The sequence below is a fragment of the Coregonus clupeaformis genome, chromosome 2 (assembly GCF_020615455.1).
Source record: "Coregonus clupeaformis isolate EN_2021a chromosome 2, ASM2061545v1, whole genome shotgun sequence".
NCBI classification, from domain to species: domain Eukaryota; kingdom Metazoa; phylum Chordata; class Actinopteri; order Salmoniformes; family Salmonidae; genus Coregonus; species Coregonus clupeaformis.
Genome location: NC_059193.1, coordinates 9,831,114 through 9,853,223, shown reverse-complemented (window position 1 = coordinate 9,853,223; position 22,110 = coordinate 9,831,114). Strand labels below are relative to the sequence as shown.

At 33.6% G+C, this 22,110-nt stretch overlaps 1 protein-coding gene across 3 annotated transcripts in view; it reads left to right on the top strand.

Moving 5' to 3' along the window:
- Window positions 1-22,110, top strand: part of micu3b (mitochondrial calcium uptake family, member 3b) — a 66,219-nt gene that overhangs the window by 39,565 nt on the left and 4,544 nt on the right. For all 3 annotated transcript variants that reach the window (XM_041904136.2, XM_041904130.2, XM_041904122.2), the window contains one exon: window positions 20,177-20,254. In XM_041904136.2, coding sequence (XP_041760070.1) covers window positions 20,177-20,254 — 78 coding nt within the window. The remainder of the gene's footprint in view (window positions 1-20,176; window positions 20,255-22,110) is intronic.

The window sequence follows — 22,110 nt, the reverse complement described above, 5'->3', positions numbered from 1 at the left end:
CTAATGTTGATAGTTTAGACACAGTCATTATGTAATGTTGATAGTTTAGACACAGTCACTATCTAATGTTGATATTTTACACACAGTCACTATCTAATGTTGATAGTTTAGACACAGTCACTATCTAATGTTGATAGTTTAGACACAGTCACTCTCTAATGTTAATAGTTTAGGCAACAGTCACTATCTAATATTGATAGTTTAGACACAGTCACTATCTAATGTTGATAGTTTAGGGAACAGTCACTATCTAATGTTGATAGTTTAGGGAAAAGTCACTATCTAATGTTGATATTTTAGACACAGTCGCTATCTAATGTTAATAGTTTAGGGAACAGTCACTACCTAATGTTGATAGTTTAGACACAGTCACTATCTAATGTTGATAGTTTAGACACAGTCACTATCTAATGTTGATAGTTTAGACACAGTCACTATCTAATGTTGATAGTTTAGGGAACAGTCACTATCTAATGTTGATAGTTTAGGGAAAAGTCACTATCTAATGTTGATATTTTAGACACAGTCGCTATCTAATGTTAATAGTTTAGGGAACAGTCACTACCTAATGTTGATAGTTTATATACAGTCACTATCTAATGTTGATAGTTTAGACACAGTCACTATCTAATGTTGATAGTTTAGGGAACAGTCACTATCTAATGTTGATAGTTTAGGGAACAGTCACTACCTAATGTTGATAGTTTATACACAGTCACTATGTAATGTTGATAGTTTAGACAATCACTATCTAATGTTGATAGTTTAGAGACATTGACTATCTAATGTTGATAGTTTAGGGAACAGTCACTACCTAATGTTGATAGTTTTGACACAGTCACTATCTAATGTTGATAGTTTTGACACAGTCACTATCTAATGTTGATAGTTTAGGGAACAGTCACTATCTAATGTTGATAGTTTAGACACAGTCATTATCTAATGTTGATAGTTTAGACACAGTCACTATCTAATGTTGATAGTTTAGACACAGTCACTATCTAATGTTGATAGTTTAGACACAGTCACTATCTAATGTTGATAGTTTAGACACAGTCACTCTCTAATGTTAATCGTTTAGGCAACAGTCACTATCTAATATTGATAGTTTAGACACAGTCATTATCTAATGTTGATAGTTTAGGCACAGTCACTATCTAATGTTGATAGTTTAGGGAACAGTCACTATCTAATATTGATAGTTTAGACACAGTCACTATCTAATGTTGATAGTTTAGGGACACAGTCACTATCTAATGTTGATAGTTTAGACACAGTCACTATCTAATGTTGATAGTTTAGACACAGTCACTATCTAATGTTGATAGTTTAGACACAGTCACTATCTAATGTTGATAGTTTAGGGAACAGTCACTATCTAATGTTGATAGTTTAGACACAGTCACTATCTAATGTTGATAGTTTAGACACAGTCACTATCTAATGTTGATAGTTTAGGGAACAGTCACTATCTAATGTTGATAGTTTAGGGAACAGTCACTATCTAATGTTGATAGTTTAGGGAAAAGTCACTATCTAATGTTGATAGTTTAGACAATCACTATCTAATGTTGATAGTTTAGAGACATTGACTATCTAATGTTGATAGTTTAGGGAACAGTCACTATCTAACGTTGATTGTTTAGTGTTCAGTCACTACCTAATGTTGATAGTTTAGACACAATCACTATCAAATGTTGATAGTTTAGACAACAGTCACTATTTAATGTTGATAGTTTAGACACAGTCATTATCTAACGTTGATAGTTTAGACACAGTCACTATGTAATGTTGATAGTTTAGACACTATCACTATCAAATGTTGATAGTTTAGACACAGTCACTATTTAATGTTGATAGTTTAGACACAGTCACTATCTAATGTTGATAGTTTAGACACAGTCACTATCTAATGTTGATAGTTTAGGCAACAGTCACTATCTAATGTTGATAGTTTAGACACAGTCACTATCTAATGTTGATAGTTTAGGGAACAGTCACTATCTAATGTTGATAGTTTAGACACAGTCACTATCTAATGTTGATAGTTTAGACACAGTCGCTATCTAATGTTGATAGTTTAGGGAATAGTAACTACCTAATGTTGATAGTTTAGACACAGTCACTATCTAATGTTGATATTTTAGACACAGTCACTATCTAATGTTGATAGTTTAGACACAGTAACTATCTAATATTGATAGTTAGGGAACAATCACTATCTAATGTTGATAGTTTAGACACAGTCACTATCTAATGTTGATAGTTTAGACACAGTCATTATCTAATGTTGATAGTTTAGACACAGTCACTATCTAATGTTGATAGTTTAGACACAGTCACTATCTAATGTTGATAGTTAGGGAACAATCACTATCTAATGTTGATAGTTTAGACACAGTCACTATCTAATGTTGATAGTTTAGACACAGTCACTATCTAATGTTGATAGTTTAGACACAGTCACTATCTAATGTTGATAGTTTAGACACAGTCACTATCTAATGTTGATAGTTTAGGGAACAGTCACTATCTAATGTTGATAGTTTAGGGAACAGTCACTACCTAATGTTGATAGTTTAGACACAGTCACTATCTAATGTTGATAGTTTAGGGAATAGTAACTATCTAATGTTGATAGTTTAGGTAACAGTCACTACCTAATGTTGATAGTTTAGACACAGTCACTATCTAATGTTGATAGTTTAGGGAACAGTCACTATCTAATGTTGATAGTTTAGGGAAAAGTTACTATCTAATGTTGATATTTTAGACGCAGTCGCTATCTAATGTTAATAGTTTAGGGAACAGTCACTACCTAATGTTGATAGTATATACACAGTCACTATGTAATGTTGATAGTGACAATCACTATCTAATGTTGATAGTTTAGGGAATAGTCACTATCTAATGTTGATAGTTTAGGGAACAGTCACTTCCTAATGTTGATAGTTTAGACACAGTCACTATCTAATGTTGATAGTTTAGACACAGTCACTATCTAATATTGATAGTTTAGACACAGTCACTATCTAATGTTGATAGTTTAGGGAACAGTCACTATCTAATGTTGATAGTTTAGGGAAACAGTCACTATCTAATGTTGATAGTTTAGACACAGTCGCTATCTAATGTTGATAGTTAGGGAACAGTCACTATCTAATGTTGATAGTTTAGACACAGTCACTATCTAATGTTGATAGTTTAGACACAGTCACTATCTAATGTTGATAGTTAGGGAACAGTCACTATCTAATGTTGATAGTTTAGACACAGTCACTATCTAATGTTGATAGTTTATACACAGTCACTATGTAATGTTGATAGTTTAGACAATCACTATCTAATGTTGATAGTTTAGAGACATTGACTATCTAATGTTGATAGTTTAGGGAACAGTCACTACCTAATGTTGATAGTTTTGACTCAGTCACTATCTAATGTTGATAGTTTTGACTCAGTCACTATCTAATGTTGATAGTTTAGGGAATAGTCACTATCTAATGTTGATAGTTTAGACACAGTCACTATCTAATGTTGATAGTTTAGACACAGTCACTATCTAATGTTGATAGTTTAGACACAGTCACTATCTAATGTTGATAGTTTAGACACAGTCACTATCTAATGTTGATAGTTTAGACACAGTCACTATCTAATGTTGATAGTTTAGGCAACAGTCACTATCTAATATTGATAGTTTAGACACAGTCACTATCTAATGTTGATAGTTTAGGCACAGTCACTATCTAATGTTGATAGTTTAGGGACAAAGTCACTATCTAATGTTGATAGTTTAGACACAGTCGCTATCTAATGTTGATAGTTTAGGGACACAATCACTATCTAATGTTGATAGTTTAGACAAAGTCACTATTTAATGTTGATAGTTTAGACACAGTCACTATCTAACGTTGATAGTTTAGACACAGTCACTATGTAATGTTGATAGTTTAGACACAATCACTATCTAATGTTGATAGTTTAGACACAGTCACTATCTAATGTTGATAGTTTAGCACAGTCACTATCTAATGTTGATAGTTTAGAAACAGTCACTATCTAATGTTAATAGTTTAGGGAACAGTCACTACCTAATGTTGATAGTTTATACACAGTCACTATGTAATGTTGATAGTTTAGACAATCACTATCTAATGTTGATAGTTTAGAGACATTGACTATCTAATGTTGATAGTTTAGGGAACAGTCACTATCTAATGTTGATAGTTTAGGGAACAGTCACTACCTAATGTTGATAGTTTTGACACAGTCACTATCTAATGTTGATAGTTTAGGGAACAGTCACTATCTAATGTTGATAGTTTAGACACAGTCATTATCTAATGTTGATAGTTTAGACACAGTCATTATGTATTGTTGATAGTTTAGACACAGTCACTATCTAATGTTGATAGTTTACACACAGTCACTATCTAATGTTGATAGTTTAGACACAGTCACTATCTAATGTTGATAGTTTAGACACAGTCACTATCTAATGTTGATAGTTTAGGGAACAGTCACTATCTAATGTTGATAGTTTAGACACAGTCACTATCTAATGTTGATAGTTTAGGGAACAGTCACTATCTAATGTTGATAGTTTAGGGAAAAGTCACTATCTAATGTTGATAGTTTAGACACAGTCAGCTATCTAATGTTAATAGTTTAGGGAACAGTCACTACCTAATGTTGATAGTTTAGACACAGTCACTATCTAATGTTGATAGTTTAGACACAGTCACTATCTAATGTTGATAGTTTAGACACAGTCACTATCTAATGTTGATAGTTTAGGGAACAGTCACTACCTAATGTTGATAGTTTAGACACAGTCACTATCTAATGTTGATAGTTTAGACACAGTCATTATGTAATGTTGATAGTTTAGACACAGTCACTATCTAATATTGATAGTTTAGACACAGTCACTATCTAATGTTAATAGTTTAGGGAACAGTCACTACCTAATGTTGATAGTTTAGACACAGTCACTATCTAATGTTGATAGTTTAGACACAGTCACTATGTAATGTTGATAGTTTAGACACAGTCACTATCTAATGTTGATAGTTTAGACACAGTCGCTATCTAATGTTGATAGTTTAGGGACACAGGCACTACCTAATGTTGATAGTTTAGGAACAGTCACTATCTAATGTTGATAGTTTAGACACAGTCACTATCTAATGTTGATAGTTTAGAGAACAGTCACTATCTAATGTTGATAGTTTAGACACAGTCACTATCTAATGTTGATAGTTTAGGCACAGTCGCTATATAATGTTGATAGTTTAGGGAACAGTCACTATCTAGTATTGATAGTTTAGGGAAAAGTAACTATCTAATGTAGATATTTTAGACACAGTCGCTATCTATTGTTAATAGTTTAGGGAACAGTCACTACCTAATGTTGATAGTTTATACACAGTCACTATATAATGTTGATAGTTTAGACAATCACTATCTAATGTTGATAGTTTAGAGACATTGACTATCTAATGTTGATAGTTTAGGGAACAGTCACTATCTAATGTTGATAGTTTAGACACAGTCACTATCTAATGTTGATAGTTTAGACACAGTCACTATCTAATGTTGATAGTTTAGGGAACAGTCACTATCTAACGTTGATTGTTTAGTGTTCAGTCACTACCTAATGTTGATAGTTTAGACACAGTCACTATCTAATGTTGATAGTTTAGACACAGTCACTATCTAATATTGATAGTTTAGACACAGTCATTATCAAATGTTGATAGTTTACAGTCACTATCTAATGATGATAGTTTAGGGAACAGTCACTATCTAATGTTGATAGTTTAGGGAAAAGTCACTATCTAATGTTGATATTTTAGACACAGTCACTATCTAATGTTGATAGTTTAGGACAAGTCACTATCTAATGTTGATAGTTTAGAGACATTCACTATCTAATGTTGATAGTTTAGGGAACAGTCACTATCTAACGTTGATAGTTTAGGTACAGTCACTATCTAATGTTGATAGTTTTGACACAGTCACTATCTAATGTTGATAGTTTAGGGTACAGTCACTATCTAATGTTGATAGTTTAGACACAGTCATTATCTAATGTTGATAGTTTAGACACAGTCAATATGTAATGTTGATAGTTTAGACACAGTCACTATCTAATGTTGATATTTTAGACACAGTCACTATCTAATGTTGATAGTTTAGACACAGTCACTATCTAATGTTGATAGTTTAGACACAGTCACTATCTAATGTTAATAGTTTAGGCAACAGTCACTATCTAATGTTGATAGTTTAGACACAGTCACTATCTAATGTTGATAGTTTAGGGACACAGTCACTATCTAATGTTGATAGTTTAGGGACAAAGTCACTATCTAATGTTGATAGTTTAGACACAGTCGCTATCTAATGTTGATAGTTTAGGGAACAGTCACTATCTAATGTTGATAGTTTAGACACAGTCACTATCTAATGTTGATAGTTTAGACACAGTCACTATCTAATGTTGATAGTTTAGACACAGTCACTATCTAATGTTGATAGTTTAGGGAACAGTCACTATCTAATGTTGATAGTTTAGGGAACAGTCACTACCTAATGTTGATAGTTTTGACTCAGTCACTATCTAATGTTGATAGTTTAGGGAATAGTCACTATCTAATGTTGATAGTTTAGACACAGTCACTATCTAATGTTGATAGTTTAGACACAGTCACTATCTAATGTTGATAGTTTAGGGAACAGTCACTATCTAATGTTGATAGTTTAGGGAATAGTCACTATCTAATGTTGATAGTTTAGACACAGTCACTATCTAATGTTGATAGTTAGGGAACAGTCACTATCTAATGTTGATAGTTTAGACACAGTCACTATCTAATGTTGATAGTTTAGAGACATTGACTATCTAATGTTGATAGTTTAGGGAACAGTCACTACCTAATGTTGATAGTTTTGACACAGTCACTATCTAATGTTGATAGTTTAGGGAACAGTCACTATCTAATATTGATAGTTTAGACACAGTCATTATCTAATGTTGATAGTTTAGACACAGTCACTATCTAATGTTGATAGTTTAGACACAGTCACTATCTAATGTTGATAGTTTAGACACAGTCACTATCTAATGTTGATAGTTTAGATACAGTCACTCTCTAATGTTAATCGTTTAGGCACTAGTCACTATCTAATGTTGATAGTTTAGACACAGTCACTATCTAATGTTGATAGTTTAGGGAACAGTCACTATCTAATGTTGATAGTTTAGGGAAAAGTCACTATCTAATGTTGATATTTTAGACACAGTCGCTATCTAATGTTAATAGTTTAGGGAACAGTCACTACCTAATGTTGATAGTTTAGACACAGTCACTATCTAATGTTGATAGTTTAGACACAGTCACTATCTAATATTGATTGTTTAGACACAGTCACTATCTAATGTTGATAGTTTAGGGAACAGTCACTATCTAATGTTGATAGTTTAGGTAACAGTCACTATCTAATGTTGATAGTTTACAGTCACTATCTAATGATGATAGTTTAGGGAAGAGTCACTATCTAATGTTGATAGTTTAGGGAAAAGTCACTATCTAATGTTGATATTTTAGACACAGTCACTATCTAATGTTAATAGTTTAGACAATCACTATCTAATGTTGATAGTTTAGAGACAGTCACTATCTAATGTTGATAGTTTAGGGAACAGTCACTATCTAACGTTGATAGTTTAGGTACAGTCACTATCTAATGTTGATAGTTTAGACACAGTCACTATCTAATGTTGATAGTTTAGACACAGTCACTATCTAATGTTGATAGTTTAGACACAGTCACTATCTAATGTTGATAGTTTAGACACAGTCACTATCTAACGTTTATAGTTTAGACATAGTCACTATCTAATGTTGATAGTTTAGACACAGTCACTATCTAACGTTGATAGTTTAGACACAGTCGCTACTAATGTTGATAGTTTAGACACAGTCACTATCTAATGTTGATAGTTTAGACACAGTCACTATCTAATGTTGATAGTTTAGACACAGTCACTATCTAATGTTGATAGTTTAGACACAGTCACTATCTAATGTTGATAGTTTAGACACAGTCACTATCTAATGTTGATAGTTTAGGGAACAGTCACTATCTAATGTTGATAGTTTAGACACAGTCACTATCTAATGTTGATAGTTTAGACACAGTCACTATCTAATGTTGATAGTTTAGGAACAGTCACTATCTAATGTTGATAGTTTAGGGAACAGTCACTACCTAATGTTGATAGTTTAGACACAGTCACTATCTAATGTTGATAGTTTAGACACAGTCACTATCTAATGTTGATAGTTTAGACACAGTCACTATCTAATGTTGATAGTTTAGGGAACAGTCACTATCTAGTATTGATAGTTTAGGGAAAAGTAACTATCTAATGTTGATATTTTAGACACAGTCGCTATCTAATGTTAATAGTTTAGGGAACAGTCACTACCTAATGTTGATAGTTTATACACAGTCACTATCTAATGTTGATAGTTTACAGTCACTATCTAATGATGATAGTTTAGGGAACAGTCACTATCTAATGTTGATAGTTTAGGGAATAGTCACTATCTAATGTTGATAGTTTAGGGAAAAGTCACTATCTAATGTTGATAGTTTAGACAATCACTATCTAATGTTGATAGTTTAGAGACATTGACTATCTAATGTTGATAGTTTAGGGAACAGTCACTACCTAATGTTGATAGTTAGGGAACAGTCACTATCTAATGTTGATAGTTTAGACACAGTCACTATCTAATGTTGATAGTTTAGGGAATAGTCACTATCTAATGTTGATAGTTTAGACACAGTCATTATCTAATGTTGATAGTTTAGACACAGTCACTATCTAATGTTGATATTTTACACACAGTCACTATCTAATGTTGATAGTTTAGACACAGTCACTATCTAATGTTGATAGTTTAGACACAGTCACTATCTAATGTTGATAGTTTAGGGAACAGTCACTATCTAATGTTGATAGTTTAGACACAGTCACTATCTAATGTTGATAGTTTAGGGAACAGTCACTATCTAATGTTGATAGTTTAGGGACACAGTCACTATCTAATGTTGATATTTTAGACACAGTCGCTATCTAATGTTAATAGTTTAGGGAACAGTCACTACCTAATGTTGATAGTTTAGACACAGTCACTATCTAATGTTGATAGTTTAGACACAGTCACTATCTAATATTGATAGTTTAGACACAGTCACTATCTAATGTTGATAGTTTAGGGAACAGTCACTATCTAATGTTGATAGTTTAGGTAACAGTCACTATCTAATGTTGATAGTTTACAGTCACTATCTAATGATGATAGTTTAGGGAAGAGTCACTATCTAATGTTGATAGTTTAGGGAAAAGTCACTATCTAATGTTGATATTTTAGACACAGTCACTATCTAATGTTAATAGTTTAGACAATCACTATCTAATGTTGATAGTTTAGAGACATTGACTATCTAATGTTGATAGTTTAGGGAACAGTCACTATCTAACGTTGATTGTTTAGTGTTCAGTCACTACCTAATGTTGATAGTTTTGACACAGTCACTATCTAATGTTGATAGTTTAGGGAACAGTCACTATCTAATATTGATAGTTTAGACACCGTCATTATCTAATGTTGATAGTTTAGACACAGTCACTATCTAATGTTGATAGTTTAGACACAGTCACTATCTAATGTTGATAGTTTAGACACAGTCACTATCTAATGTTGATAGTTTAGACACAGTCACTATCTAATGTTGATAGTTTAGACACAGTCACTCTCTAATGTTAATAGTTTAGGCAACAGTCACTATCTAATATTGATAGTTTAGACACAGTCACTATCTAATGTTGATAGTTTAGGGAACAGTCACTATCTAATGTTGATAGTTTAGGGAAAAGTCACTATCTAATGTTGATAGTTTAGACACAGTCACTATCTAATGTTGATAGTTTAGGGAATAGTCACTATCTAATGTTGATAGTTTAGACACAGTCACTATCTAATGTTGATAGTTTAGACACAGTCACTATCTAATGTTGATAGTTTAGACACAGTCACTATCTAATGTTGATAGTTAGGGAACAGTCACTATCTAATGTTGATAGTTCAGACACAGTCACTATCTAATGTTGATAGTTTAGACACAGTCACTATCTAATGTTGATAGTTTAGACACAGTCACTATCTAATGTTGATAGTTTAGACACAGTCACTATCTAATGTTGATAGTTTAGGGAACAGTCACTACCTAATGTTGATAGTTTAGACACAGTCACTATCTAATGTTGATAGTTTAGACACAGTCACTATCTAATGTTGATAGTTTAGACACAGTCACTATCTAACGTTGATAGTTTAGACACAGTCGCTATCTAATGTTGATAGTTTAGACACAGTCACTATCTAATGTTGATAGTTAGGGAACAGTCACTTCCTAATGTTGATAGTTTAGACACAGTCACTATCTAATGTTGATAGTTTAGGGAACAGTCACTATCTAATGTTGATAGTTTAGGGAACAGTTACTTCCTAATGTTGATAGTTTAGACACAGTCACTATCTAATGTTGATAGTTTAGGGAACAGTCACTATCTAATGTTGATAGTTTAGGGAAAAGTTACTATCTAATGTTGATATTTTAGACGCAGTCGCTATCTAATGTTAATAGTTTAGGGAACAGTCACTACCTAATGTTGATAGTATATACACAGTCACTATGTAATGTTGATAGTGACAATCACTATCTAATGTTGATAGTTTAGGGAATAGTCACTATCTAATGTTGATAGTTTAGGGAACAGTCACTTCCTAATGTTGATAGTTTAGACACAGTCACTATCTAATATTGATAGTTTAGACACAGTCATTATGTAATGTTGATAGTTTAGAGACAGTCACTATCTAATGTTGATATTTTAGACACAGTCGCTATCTAATGTTAATAGTTTAGGGAACATTCACTACCTAATGTTTATAGTATATACACAGTCACTATGTAATGTTGATAGTTTAGACAATCACTATCTAATGTTGATAGTTTAGGGAATAGTCACTATCTAATGTTGATAGTTTAGACACAGTCACTATCTAATGTTGATAGTTTAGACACAGTCACTATCTAATGTTGATAGTTTAGACACAGTCACTATCTAATATTGATAGTTTAGACACAGTCACTATCTAATGTTGATAGTTTAGGGAACAGTCACTATCTAATGTTGATAGTTTAGGGAAAAGTCACTATCTAATGTTGATATTTTAGACACAGTCGCTATCTAATGTTAATAGTTTAGGGAACAGTCACTACCTAATATTGATAGTTTAGACACAGTCATTATCTAATGTTGATAGTTTACAGTCACTATCTAATGATGATAGTTTAGGGAACAGTCACTATCTAATGTTGATAGTTTAGGGAAAAGTCACTATCTAATGTTGATATTTTAGACACAGTCACTATCTAATGTTAATAGTTTAGACAATCACTATCTAATGTTGATAGTTTAGAGACATTGACTATCTAATGTTGATAGTTTAGGGAACAGTCACTATCTAACGTTGATTGTTTAGTGTTCAGTCACTACCTAATGTTGATAGTTTTGACACAGTCACTATCTAATGTTGATAGTTTAGGGAACAGTCACTATCTAATATTGATAGTTTAGACACCGTCATTATCTAATGTTGATAGTTTAGACACAGTCATTATGTAATGTTGATAGTTTAGACACAGTCACTATCTAATGTTGATATTTTACACACAGTCACTATCTAATGTTGATAGTTTAGACACAGTCACTATCTAATGTTGATAGTTTAGACACAGTCACTCTCTAATGTTAATAGTTTAGGCAACAGTCACTATCTAATATTGATAGTTTAGACACAGTCACTATCTAATGTTGATAGTTTAGGGAACAGTCACTATCTAATGTTGATAGTTTAGGGAAAAGTCACTATCTAATGTTGATATTTTAGACACAGTCGCTATCTAATGTTAATAGTTTAGGGAACAGTCACTACCTAATGTTGATAGTTTAGACACAGTCACTATCTAATGTTGATAGTTTAGACACAGTCACTATCTAATATTGATAGTTTAGACACAGTCACTATCTAATGTTGATAGTTTAGGGAACAGTCACTATCTAATGTTGATAGTTTAGGTAACAGTCACTATCTAATGTTGATATTTTAGACACAGTCGCTATCTAATGTTAATCGTTTAGGGAACAGTCACTACCTAATGTTGATAGTTTAGACACAGTCATTATCTAATATTGATAGTTTAGGGAACAGTCACTTCCTAATGTTGATAGTTTAGACACAGTCACTATCTAACGTTGATAGTTTAGACACAGTCATTATGTAATGTTGATAGTTTAGACACAGTCACTATCTAATGTTGATATTTTAGACACAGTCGCTATCTAATGTTAATAGTTTAGGGAACAGTCACTACCTAATGTTGACAGTATATACACAGTCACTATCTAATGTTGATAGTTTAGTCAATCACTATCTAATGTTGATCGTTTAGGGAACAGTCACTATCTAATGTTAATAGTTTAGGGAACAGTCACTACCTAATGTTGACAGTATATACACAGTCACTATCTAATGTTGATAGTTTAGTCAATCACTATCTAATGTTGATCGTTTAGGGAACAGTCACTATCTAATGGTGATAGTTTAGACACAGTCATTATGTAATGTTGATAGTTTAGGTGCAGACATTACAGTGAAATGCTTACTTACACAACTGTTGGTTAAGGGCTGTAAGTAAGCATTTCACTAATGTCTGACCTGTTTATTCAGGCATGTGCGAATAAAATTTGATTTGATTTGATTTGATTTTGATACTTTAGGGAACTGTCACTTCCTAATGTTGATAGTTTAGACACAGTCACTATCTAATGTTGATAGTTTAGACACAGTCATTATGTAATGTTGATAGTTTAGACACAGTCACTATCTAATGTTGATAGTTTAGACACAGTCACTATCTAATGTTGATAGTTTAGACACAGTCACTATCTAATGTTGATAGTTTAGACACAGTCACTATCTAATGTTGATAGTTTAGACACAGTCACTATCTAATGTTGATAGTTAGGGAACAGTCACTATCTAATGTTGATAGTTTAGACACAGTCACTATCTAATGTTGATAGTTTAGACACAGTCACTATCTAATGTTGATAGTTTAGACACAGTCACTATCTAATGTTGATAGTTTAGGGAACAGTCACTATCTAATGTTGATAGTTTAGGGAAAAGTCACTATCTAATGTTGATATTTTAGACACAGTCGCTATCTAATGTTAATAGTTTAGGGAATAGTCACTACCTAATGTTGATAGTTTAGACACAGTCACTATCTAATGTTGATAGTTTAGACACAGTCATTATGTAATGTTGATAGTTTAGAAAGTCACTATCTAATGTTGATATTTTACAAACAGTCACTACCTAATGTTGATAGTTTAGACACAGTCACTATCTAATGTTGATAGTTTACACACAGTCACTATCTAATATTGATAGTTTAGACACAGTCACTATCTAATGTTAATAGTTTAGGGAACAGTCACTACCTAATGTTGATAGTTTAGACACAGTCACTATCTAGTGTTGATAGTTTAGACACAGTCACTATCTAACGTTGATAGTTTAGACACAGTCATTATGTAATGTTGATAGTTTAGACACAGTCACTATCTAATGTTGATATTTTAGACACAGTCGCTATCTAATGTTAATAGTTTAGGGAACAGTCACTACCTAATGTTGACAGTATATACACAGTCACTATCTAATGTTGATAGTTTAGTCAATCACTATCTAATGTTGATCGTTTAGGGAACAGTCACTATCTAATGTTAATAGTTTAGGGAACAGTCACTACCTAATGTTGATAGTTTAGACACAGTCACTATCTAATGTTGATAGTTTAGACACAGTCACTATCTAATGTTGATAGTTAGGGAACAATCATTATCTAATGTTGATAGTTTAGACACAGTCACTATGTAATGTTGATAGTTTGGCAGACACAGTGAGTTAACACAACTGTTGGTTAGGGCGTAAGTAAGCATTTCACTGTAATGTCTGCACTGTGTATTCAGCGATGTGCGAATAAAATTTGATTTGATTGATTTGATGTTGATACTTTAGGGAACTGTCACTTCCTAATGTTGATAGTTTAGACACAGTCACTATCTAATGTTGATAGTTTAGACACAGTCATTATGTAATGTTGATAGTTTAGAAAGTCACTATCTAATGTTGATATTTTACACACAGTCACTACCTAATGTTGATAGTTTAGACACAGTCACTATCTAATGTTGATAGTTTAGACACAGTCACTATCTAATATTGATAGTTTAGACACAGTCACTATCTAATGTTAATAGTTTAGGGAACAGTCACTACCTAATGTTGATAGTTTAGACACAGTCACTATCTAATGTTGATAGTTTAGACACAGTCACTATCTAATATTGATAGTTTAGACACAGTCACTATCTAATGTTGATAGTTTAGGGAACAGTCACTATCTAATGTTGATAGTTTAGGGAAAAGTCACTATCTAATGTTGATATTTTAGACACAGTCGCTATCTAATGTTAATAGTTTAGGGAATAGTCACTACCTAATGTTGATAGTTTAGACACAGTCACTATCTAATGTTGATAGTTTAGACACAGTCATTATGTAATGTTGATAGTTTAGAAAGTCACTATCTAATGTTGATATTTTACAAACAGTCACTATCTAATGTTGATAGTTTAGACACAGTCACTATCTAATGTTGATAGTTTAGACACAGTCACTATCTAATGTTGATAGTTTAGACACAGTCACTATCTAATGTTGATAGTTAGGGAACAATCACTATCTAATGTTGATAGTTTAGACACAGTCACTATCTAATGTTGATAGTTTAGACACAGTCACTATCTAATGTTGATAGTTTAGACACAGTCACTATGTAATGTTGATAGTTTAGACACAGTCACTATCTAATGTTGATAGTTTAGACACAGTCGCTATCTAATGTTAATAGTTTAGGGAACAGTCACTACCTAATGTTGACAGTATATACACAGTCACTATCTAATGTTGATAGTTTAGTCAATCACTATCTAATGTTGATAGTTTAGGGAACAGTCACTATCTAATGTTGATAGTTTAGGGAACAGTCACTACCTAATGTTGATAGTTTAGACACAGTCACTATCTAATGTTGATAGTTTAGTCAATCACTATCTAATGTTGATCGTTTAGGGAACAGTCACTATCTAATGGTGATAGTTTAGACACAGTCATTATGTAATGTTGATAGTTTAGGTGCAGACATTACAGTGAAATGCTTACTTACACAACTGTTGGTTAAGGGCTGTAAGTAAGCATTTCACTGTAATGTCTGCACCTGTTGTATTCGGCGCATGTGACGAATAAAATTTGATTTGATTTGATTTGATTTTGATACTTTAGGGAACTGTCACTTCCTAATGTTGATAGTTTAGACACAGTCACTATCTAATGTTGATAGTTTAGACACAGTCATTATGTAATGTTGATAGTTTAGAAAGTCACTATCTAATGTTGATAGTTTAGACACAGTCACTATCTAATGTTGATAGTTTAGACACAGTCACTATCTAATGTTGATAGTTTAGACACAGTCACTATCTAATGTTGATAGTTTAGACACAGTCACTATCTAATGTTGATAGTTAGGGAACAATCACTATCTAATGTTGATAGTTTAGACACAGTCACTATCTAATGTTGATAGTTTAGACACAGTCACTATCTAATGTTGATAGTTTAGACACAGTCACTATCTAATGTTGATAGTTTAGGGAACAGTCACTATCTAATGTTGATAGTTTAGGGAACAGTCACTATCTAATGTTGATAGTTTAGACACAGTCACTATCTAATGTTGATAGTTTAGGGAATAGTCACTACCTAATGTTGATAGTTTAGACACAGTCACTATCTAATGTTGATAGTTTAGACACAGTCATTATGTAATGTTGATAGTTTAGAAAGTCACTATCTAATGTTGATATTTTACACAAGGTCACTACCTAATGTTGATAGTTTAGACACAGTCACTATCTAATGTTGATAGTTTACACACAGTCACTATCTAATATTGATAGTTTAGACACAGTCACTATCTAATGTTAATAGTTTAGGGAACAGTCACTCCCTAATGTTGATAGTTTAGACACAGTCACTATCTAGTGTTGATAGTTTAGACACAGTCACTATCTAATATTGATAGTTTAGACACAGTCACTATCTAATGTTAATAGTTTAGGGAACAGTCACTACCTAATGTTGATAGTTTAGACACAGTCACTATCTAATGTTGATAGTTTAGACACAGTCACTATCTAATGTTGATAGTTTAGGGAACAGTCACTATCTAATGTTGATAGTTTAGGGAAAAGTCACTATCTAATGTTGATATTTTAGACACAGTCGCTATCTAATGTTAATAGTTTAGGGAACAGTCACTACCTAATGTTGATAGTTTAGACACAGTCACTATCTAATGTTGATAGTTTAGACAATCACTATCTTATGTTGATAGTTTAGGGAACAGTCACTTCCTAATGTTGATAGTTTAGACACAGTCACTATCTAACGTTGATAGTTTAGACACAGTCACTATGTAATGTTGATAGTTTAGGTAACAGTCACTATCTAATGTTGATAGTTTAGGGAAAAGTCTCTATCTAATGTTGATTTTTTAGACACAGTCGCTATCTAATGTTAATAGTTTAGGGAACAGTCACTACCTAATGTTGATAGTTTTGACACAGTCACTATCTAATGTTTATAGTTTAGGGAACAGTCACTATCTAATGTTGATAGTTTAGGGAAAAGTCACTATCTAATGTTGATATTTTAGACACAGTCGCTATCTAATGTTAATAGTTTAGACACAGTCGCTATCTAATGTTGATAGTTTAGACACAGTCGCTATCTAATGTTGATAGTTTAGACACAGTCATTATGTAATGTTGATAGTTTAGACACAGTCACTATCTAATGTTGATATTTTAGACACAGTCGCTATCTAATGTTGATAGTTTAGGGAACAGTCACTACCTAATGTTGACAGTATATACACAGTCACTATCTAATGTTGATATTTTAGACACAGTCGCTATCTAATGTTGATAGTTTAGGGAACAGTCACTTCCTAATGTTGATAGTTTAGACACAGTCACTATCTAACATTGATAGTTTAGACACAGTCACTATCTAATGTTGATATTTTAGACACAGTCGCTATCTAATGTTAATAGTTTAGGGAACATTCACTACCTAATGTTGACAGTATATACACAGTCACTATCTAATGTTGATATTTTAGACACAGTCGCTATCTAATGTTAATAGTTTAGGGAACAGTCACTACCTAATGTTGACAGTATATACACAGTCACTATCTAATGTTGATAGTTTAGACAATCACTATCTAATGTTGATAGTTTAGGGAACAGTCACTATCTAATGTTGATAGTTTAGGGAAAAGTCACTATCTAATGTTGATATTTTAGACACAGTCGCTATCTAATGTTAATAGTTTAGACACAGTCGCTATCTAATGTTGATAGTTTAGACACAGTCGCTATCTAATGTTGATAGTTTAGACACAGTCATTATGTAATGTTGATAGTTTAGACACAGTCACTATCTAATGTTGATATTTTAGACACAGTCGCTATCTAATGTTAATAGTTTAGGGAACAGTCACTACCTAATGTTGACAGTATATACACAGTCACTATCTAATGTTGATATTTTAGACACAGTCGCTATCTAATGTTGATAGTTTAGGGAACAGTCACTTCCTAATGTTGATAGTTTAGACACAGTCACTATCTAACATTGATAGTTTAGACACAGTCACTATCTAATGTTGATATTTTAGACACAGTCGCTATCTAATGTTGATAGTTTAGGGAACATTCACTATCTAATGTTGACAGTTTAGACACAGTCACTATCTAATGTTGATAGTTTAGACACAGTCGCTATCTAATGTTGATAGTTTAGGGAACAGTCACTACCTAATGTTGACAGTATATACACAGTCACTATCTAATGTTGATAGTTTAGACAATCACTATCTAATGTTGATAGTTTAGGGAACAGTCACTATCTAATGTTGATAGTTTAGGGAAAAGTCACTATCTAATGTTGATATTTTAGACACAGTCGCTATCTAATGTTAATAGTTTAGACACAGTCGCTATCTAATGTTGATAGTTTAGACACAGTCGCTATCTAATGTTGATAGTTTAGACACAGTCACTATTTAATGTTGATAGTTTAGACACAGTCACTATCTAATGTTGATAGTTTAGACACAGTCGCTATCTAATGTTAATAGTTTAGGGAACAGTCACTACCTAATGTTGATAGTTTATACACAGTCACTATGTAATGTTGATAGTTTAGACAATCACTATCTAATGTTGATAGTTTAGGGAACAGTCACTACCTAATGTTGATAGTTTAGGGAACAGTCACTATCTAATGTTGATAGTTTTGACACAGTCATTATCTAATGTTGATAGTTTAGGGAACAGTCACTATCTAATATTGATAGTTTAGAGAAAGTCACTATGTAATGTTGATAGTTTAGGTAACAGTCACTATCTAATGTTGATAGTTTAGGGAAAATTCTCTATCTAATGTTGATATTTTAGACACAGTCGCTATCTAATGTTAATAGTTTAGGGAACAGTCACTACCTAATGTTGATAGTTTTGACACAGTCACTATCTAATGTTGATATTTTAGACACAGTCGCTATCTAATGTTAATAGTTTAGGGAACAGTCACTACCTAATGTTGACAGTATATACACAGTCACTATCTAATTTTGATATTTTAGACACAGTCACTATCTAATGTTGATATTTTAGACACAGTTGCTATCTAATGTTAATAGTTTAGACACAGTCGCTATCTAATGTTGATAGTTTAGACACAGTCGCTATCTAATGTTGATAGTTTAGACACAGTCATTATGTAATGTTGATAGTTTAGACACAGTCACTATCTAATGTTGATATTTTAGACACAGTCGCTATCTAATGTTAATAGTTTAGGGAACAGTCACTACCTAATGTTGATAGTTTATACACAGTCACTATGTAATGTTGATAGTTTAGACAATCACTATCTAATGTTGATAGTTTAGGGAACAGTCACTACCTAATGTTGATTGTTTAGGGAACAGTCACTACCTAATGTTGATAGTTTTGACACAGTCACTATCTAATGTTGATAGTTTAGGGAACAGTCACTATCTAATATTGATAGTTTAGACACAGTCACTATGTAATGTTGATAGTTTAGGTAACAGTCACTATCTAATGTTGATAGTTTAGGGAAAAGTCTCTATCTAATGTTGATTTTTTAGACACAGTCGCTATCTAATGTTAATAGTTTAGGGAACAGTCACTACCTAATGTTGATAGTTTTGACACAGTCACTATCTAATTTTTATAGTTTAGTCAATCTCTATCTAATGTTGATAGTTTAGGGAACAGTCACTGTCTAATGTTGAATGTTTAGACACAGTCACTATCTAATTTGATAGTTTAGACACAGTAACTATGTCAATGTCACAAATGCATGGGACCAAACATAGTTTTCATATTAATTATTTGTTTTACATTGGTTCATGGTCATTGGTTCATGGTCATTGGCTCATGGTCAAAGGTTCAGGGTCAATTGAGTCACTTGTCTGACATCTTGACCGTCAGGTGAGTTCACTGTCTCAATTCCACTTCTAGTCCCCTGTAGCTCAGTTGGTAGAGCATGGCGCTTCCAATGGCAGGGTTGTGGGTTCGTTTCCCACGGGGGGCCAGTATGAAAATGTATGCACTCACTAACTGTAAGTCGCTCTGGATAAGAGCGTCTGCTAAATGACTAAAATGTTAAAAATGTAAATCCTGCTTCCAATTGTTATGAAGTTTTGCCCCCACCTAGTGGCCAAAAATGAGAGTTGCATATTACATTTTGCATTTAGATTATTTTCTCTCTCTCTCTTTCTCTCTCTCTTGCAGGCATTTAGAGTGGATGACAAGAAGAAGTTCACTTCTTTCAAGTCCTGTCTGAAGAAGGAGATCTCGTCAGGCAGATAAGTATGTCTAGACTCTATGTTCAATCCACAGTAGAAGTACTGTATAGAGAAGTATAGTTCATGCTATATTGATTTGGAGATATAGATGCCACCATAACACATGATGGTCTTTGTTCCAGGTCCTTCTCCAGAGGAGCTACATTTTTAATGAAATAGATAGAATAATCTCTCTTTTCAACTAGTGATGTGGTATATTAAGTCAGCTCCTGGGATGTGGTATGTTAAGTCAGCTCCTGGGATGTGGTATGTTAAGTCAGCTCCTGGGATGTGGTATGTTAAGTCAGCTCCTGGGATGTGGTATGTTAAGTCAGCTCCTGGGATGTGGTATATTAAGTCAGCTCCTGGGATGTGGTATGTTAAGTCAGCTCCTGGGATGTGGAATGTTAAGTCAGCTCCTGGGATGTGGTATGTTAAGTCAGCTCCTGGGATGTGGTATGTTAAGTCAGCTCCTGGGATGTGGTATATTAAGTCATCTCCTGGGATGTGGTACGTTAAGTCAGCTCCTGGGATGTGGTATATTAAGTCAGCTCCTGGGATGTGGTATATTAAGTCAGCTCCTAGGATGTGTTAGAGGCCCACACTAACTCTCCTCAGCCTCAGTATTGAGTTACACTGTAATATTAAGGCCTGATTAACTGCTACCAGACACCAGCTTAACTCTGCATACATGAGCAGTGAGGTGTGCGATTTAAACCCATATTAATGTTTCACAGGAAACACACCATACTGCTCAAACAACATGATGAAACAACACAAGGCTGGCACTGGGTCCATTTACCTTACAACCTGATCTGCATGTTTTTACATGGGACTAAAAGATAAAATAATCTTGTCTCCAAGTGTATTTTACACAGAGCATAGTATAGAACATTGCATTCCAAATGGGATCCTATTCCCTTTATAGTGCGCTACATTATAGGGTTCTCATTATAGGGCACTATATAAGGAATAGGGCGCCATTTGGGATGTAATCATAGAATGCATACATTGTTATTCAATCTCTGCCATTTGTCTGTAGCCCAATCAGGGTCAAAGGTCATGGAGGAGTGTAAACTACATGACCAAAGGTATGTGGACACCTGCTCGTCCAACATCTCATTCCAAAATCATGGGCATTAATATGGAGTTGGTCCCCCCTTTGCTGCTATGACAGCCTCCACTCTTCTGGGAAGGTTTTCCACTAGATGTTGAAACATTGCTGCGGGGACTTGCTTCCATTCAGCCACAAGAGCATTAGTGAGGTCGGGCACTGATGTTGGGTGATTAGGCCTGGCTCGCAGTCGGCATTCCAATTCATCCCATAGGTGTTTGATGGGGTTGAGGTCAGGGCTCTGTGCAGGCCAGTCAAGTTCTTCCACACCGATCTCGACAAACCATTTCTGCATGGACCTCGCTTTGTGCACGGGGGCAGGAAAGGGCCTTCCCCAAACTGTTGCCACAAAGTTGGAAGCACAGAATCGTCTAGAATGTAATTGTATGCTATAGCGTTAAGATTTCCCTTCACTGGAACTAAGGGGCCTAGCCCGAACCATGAAAAAAAAGCTCCAGACCATTATTTCTCCTCCACCAAACTTTACAGTTGGCACTATGCATTGGGGCAGGTATCGTTCTCCTGGCATCCGCCAAACCCAGATTTGTCCATCGGACTGCCAGATGGTGAAGCATCATTCATCACTCCAGAGAACACGTTTCCACTGCTCCAGAATCCAACGCTTGGCATTGCGCATGGTGATCTTAAGCTTGGACACCAATTTCATGAAACTCCCGACTAACAGTTATTTTGCTGACATTGCTTCCAGAGGCAGTTTGGAAGTCGGTAGTGAGTGTTGCAACCGAGGACAGACAATTTTTACACTT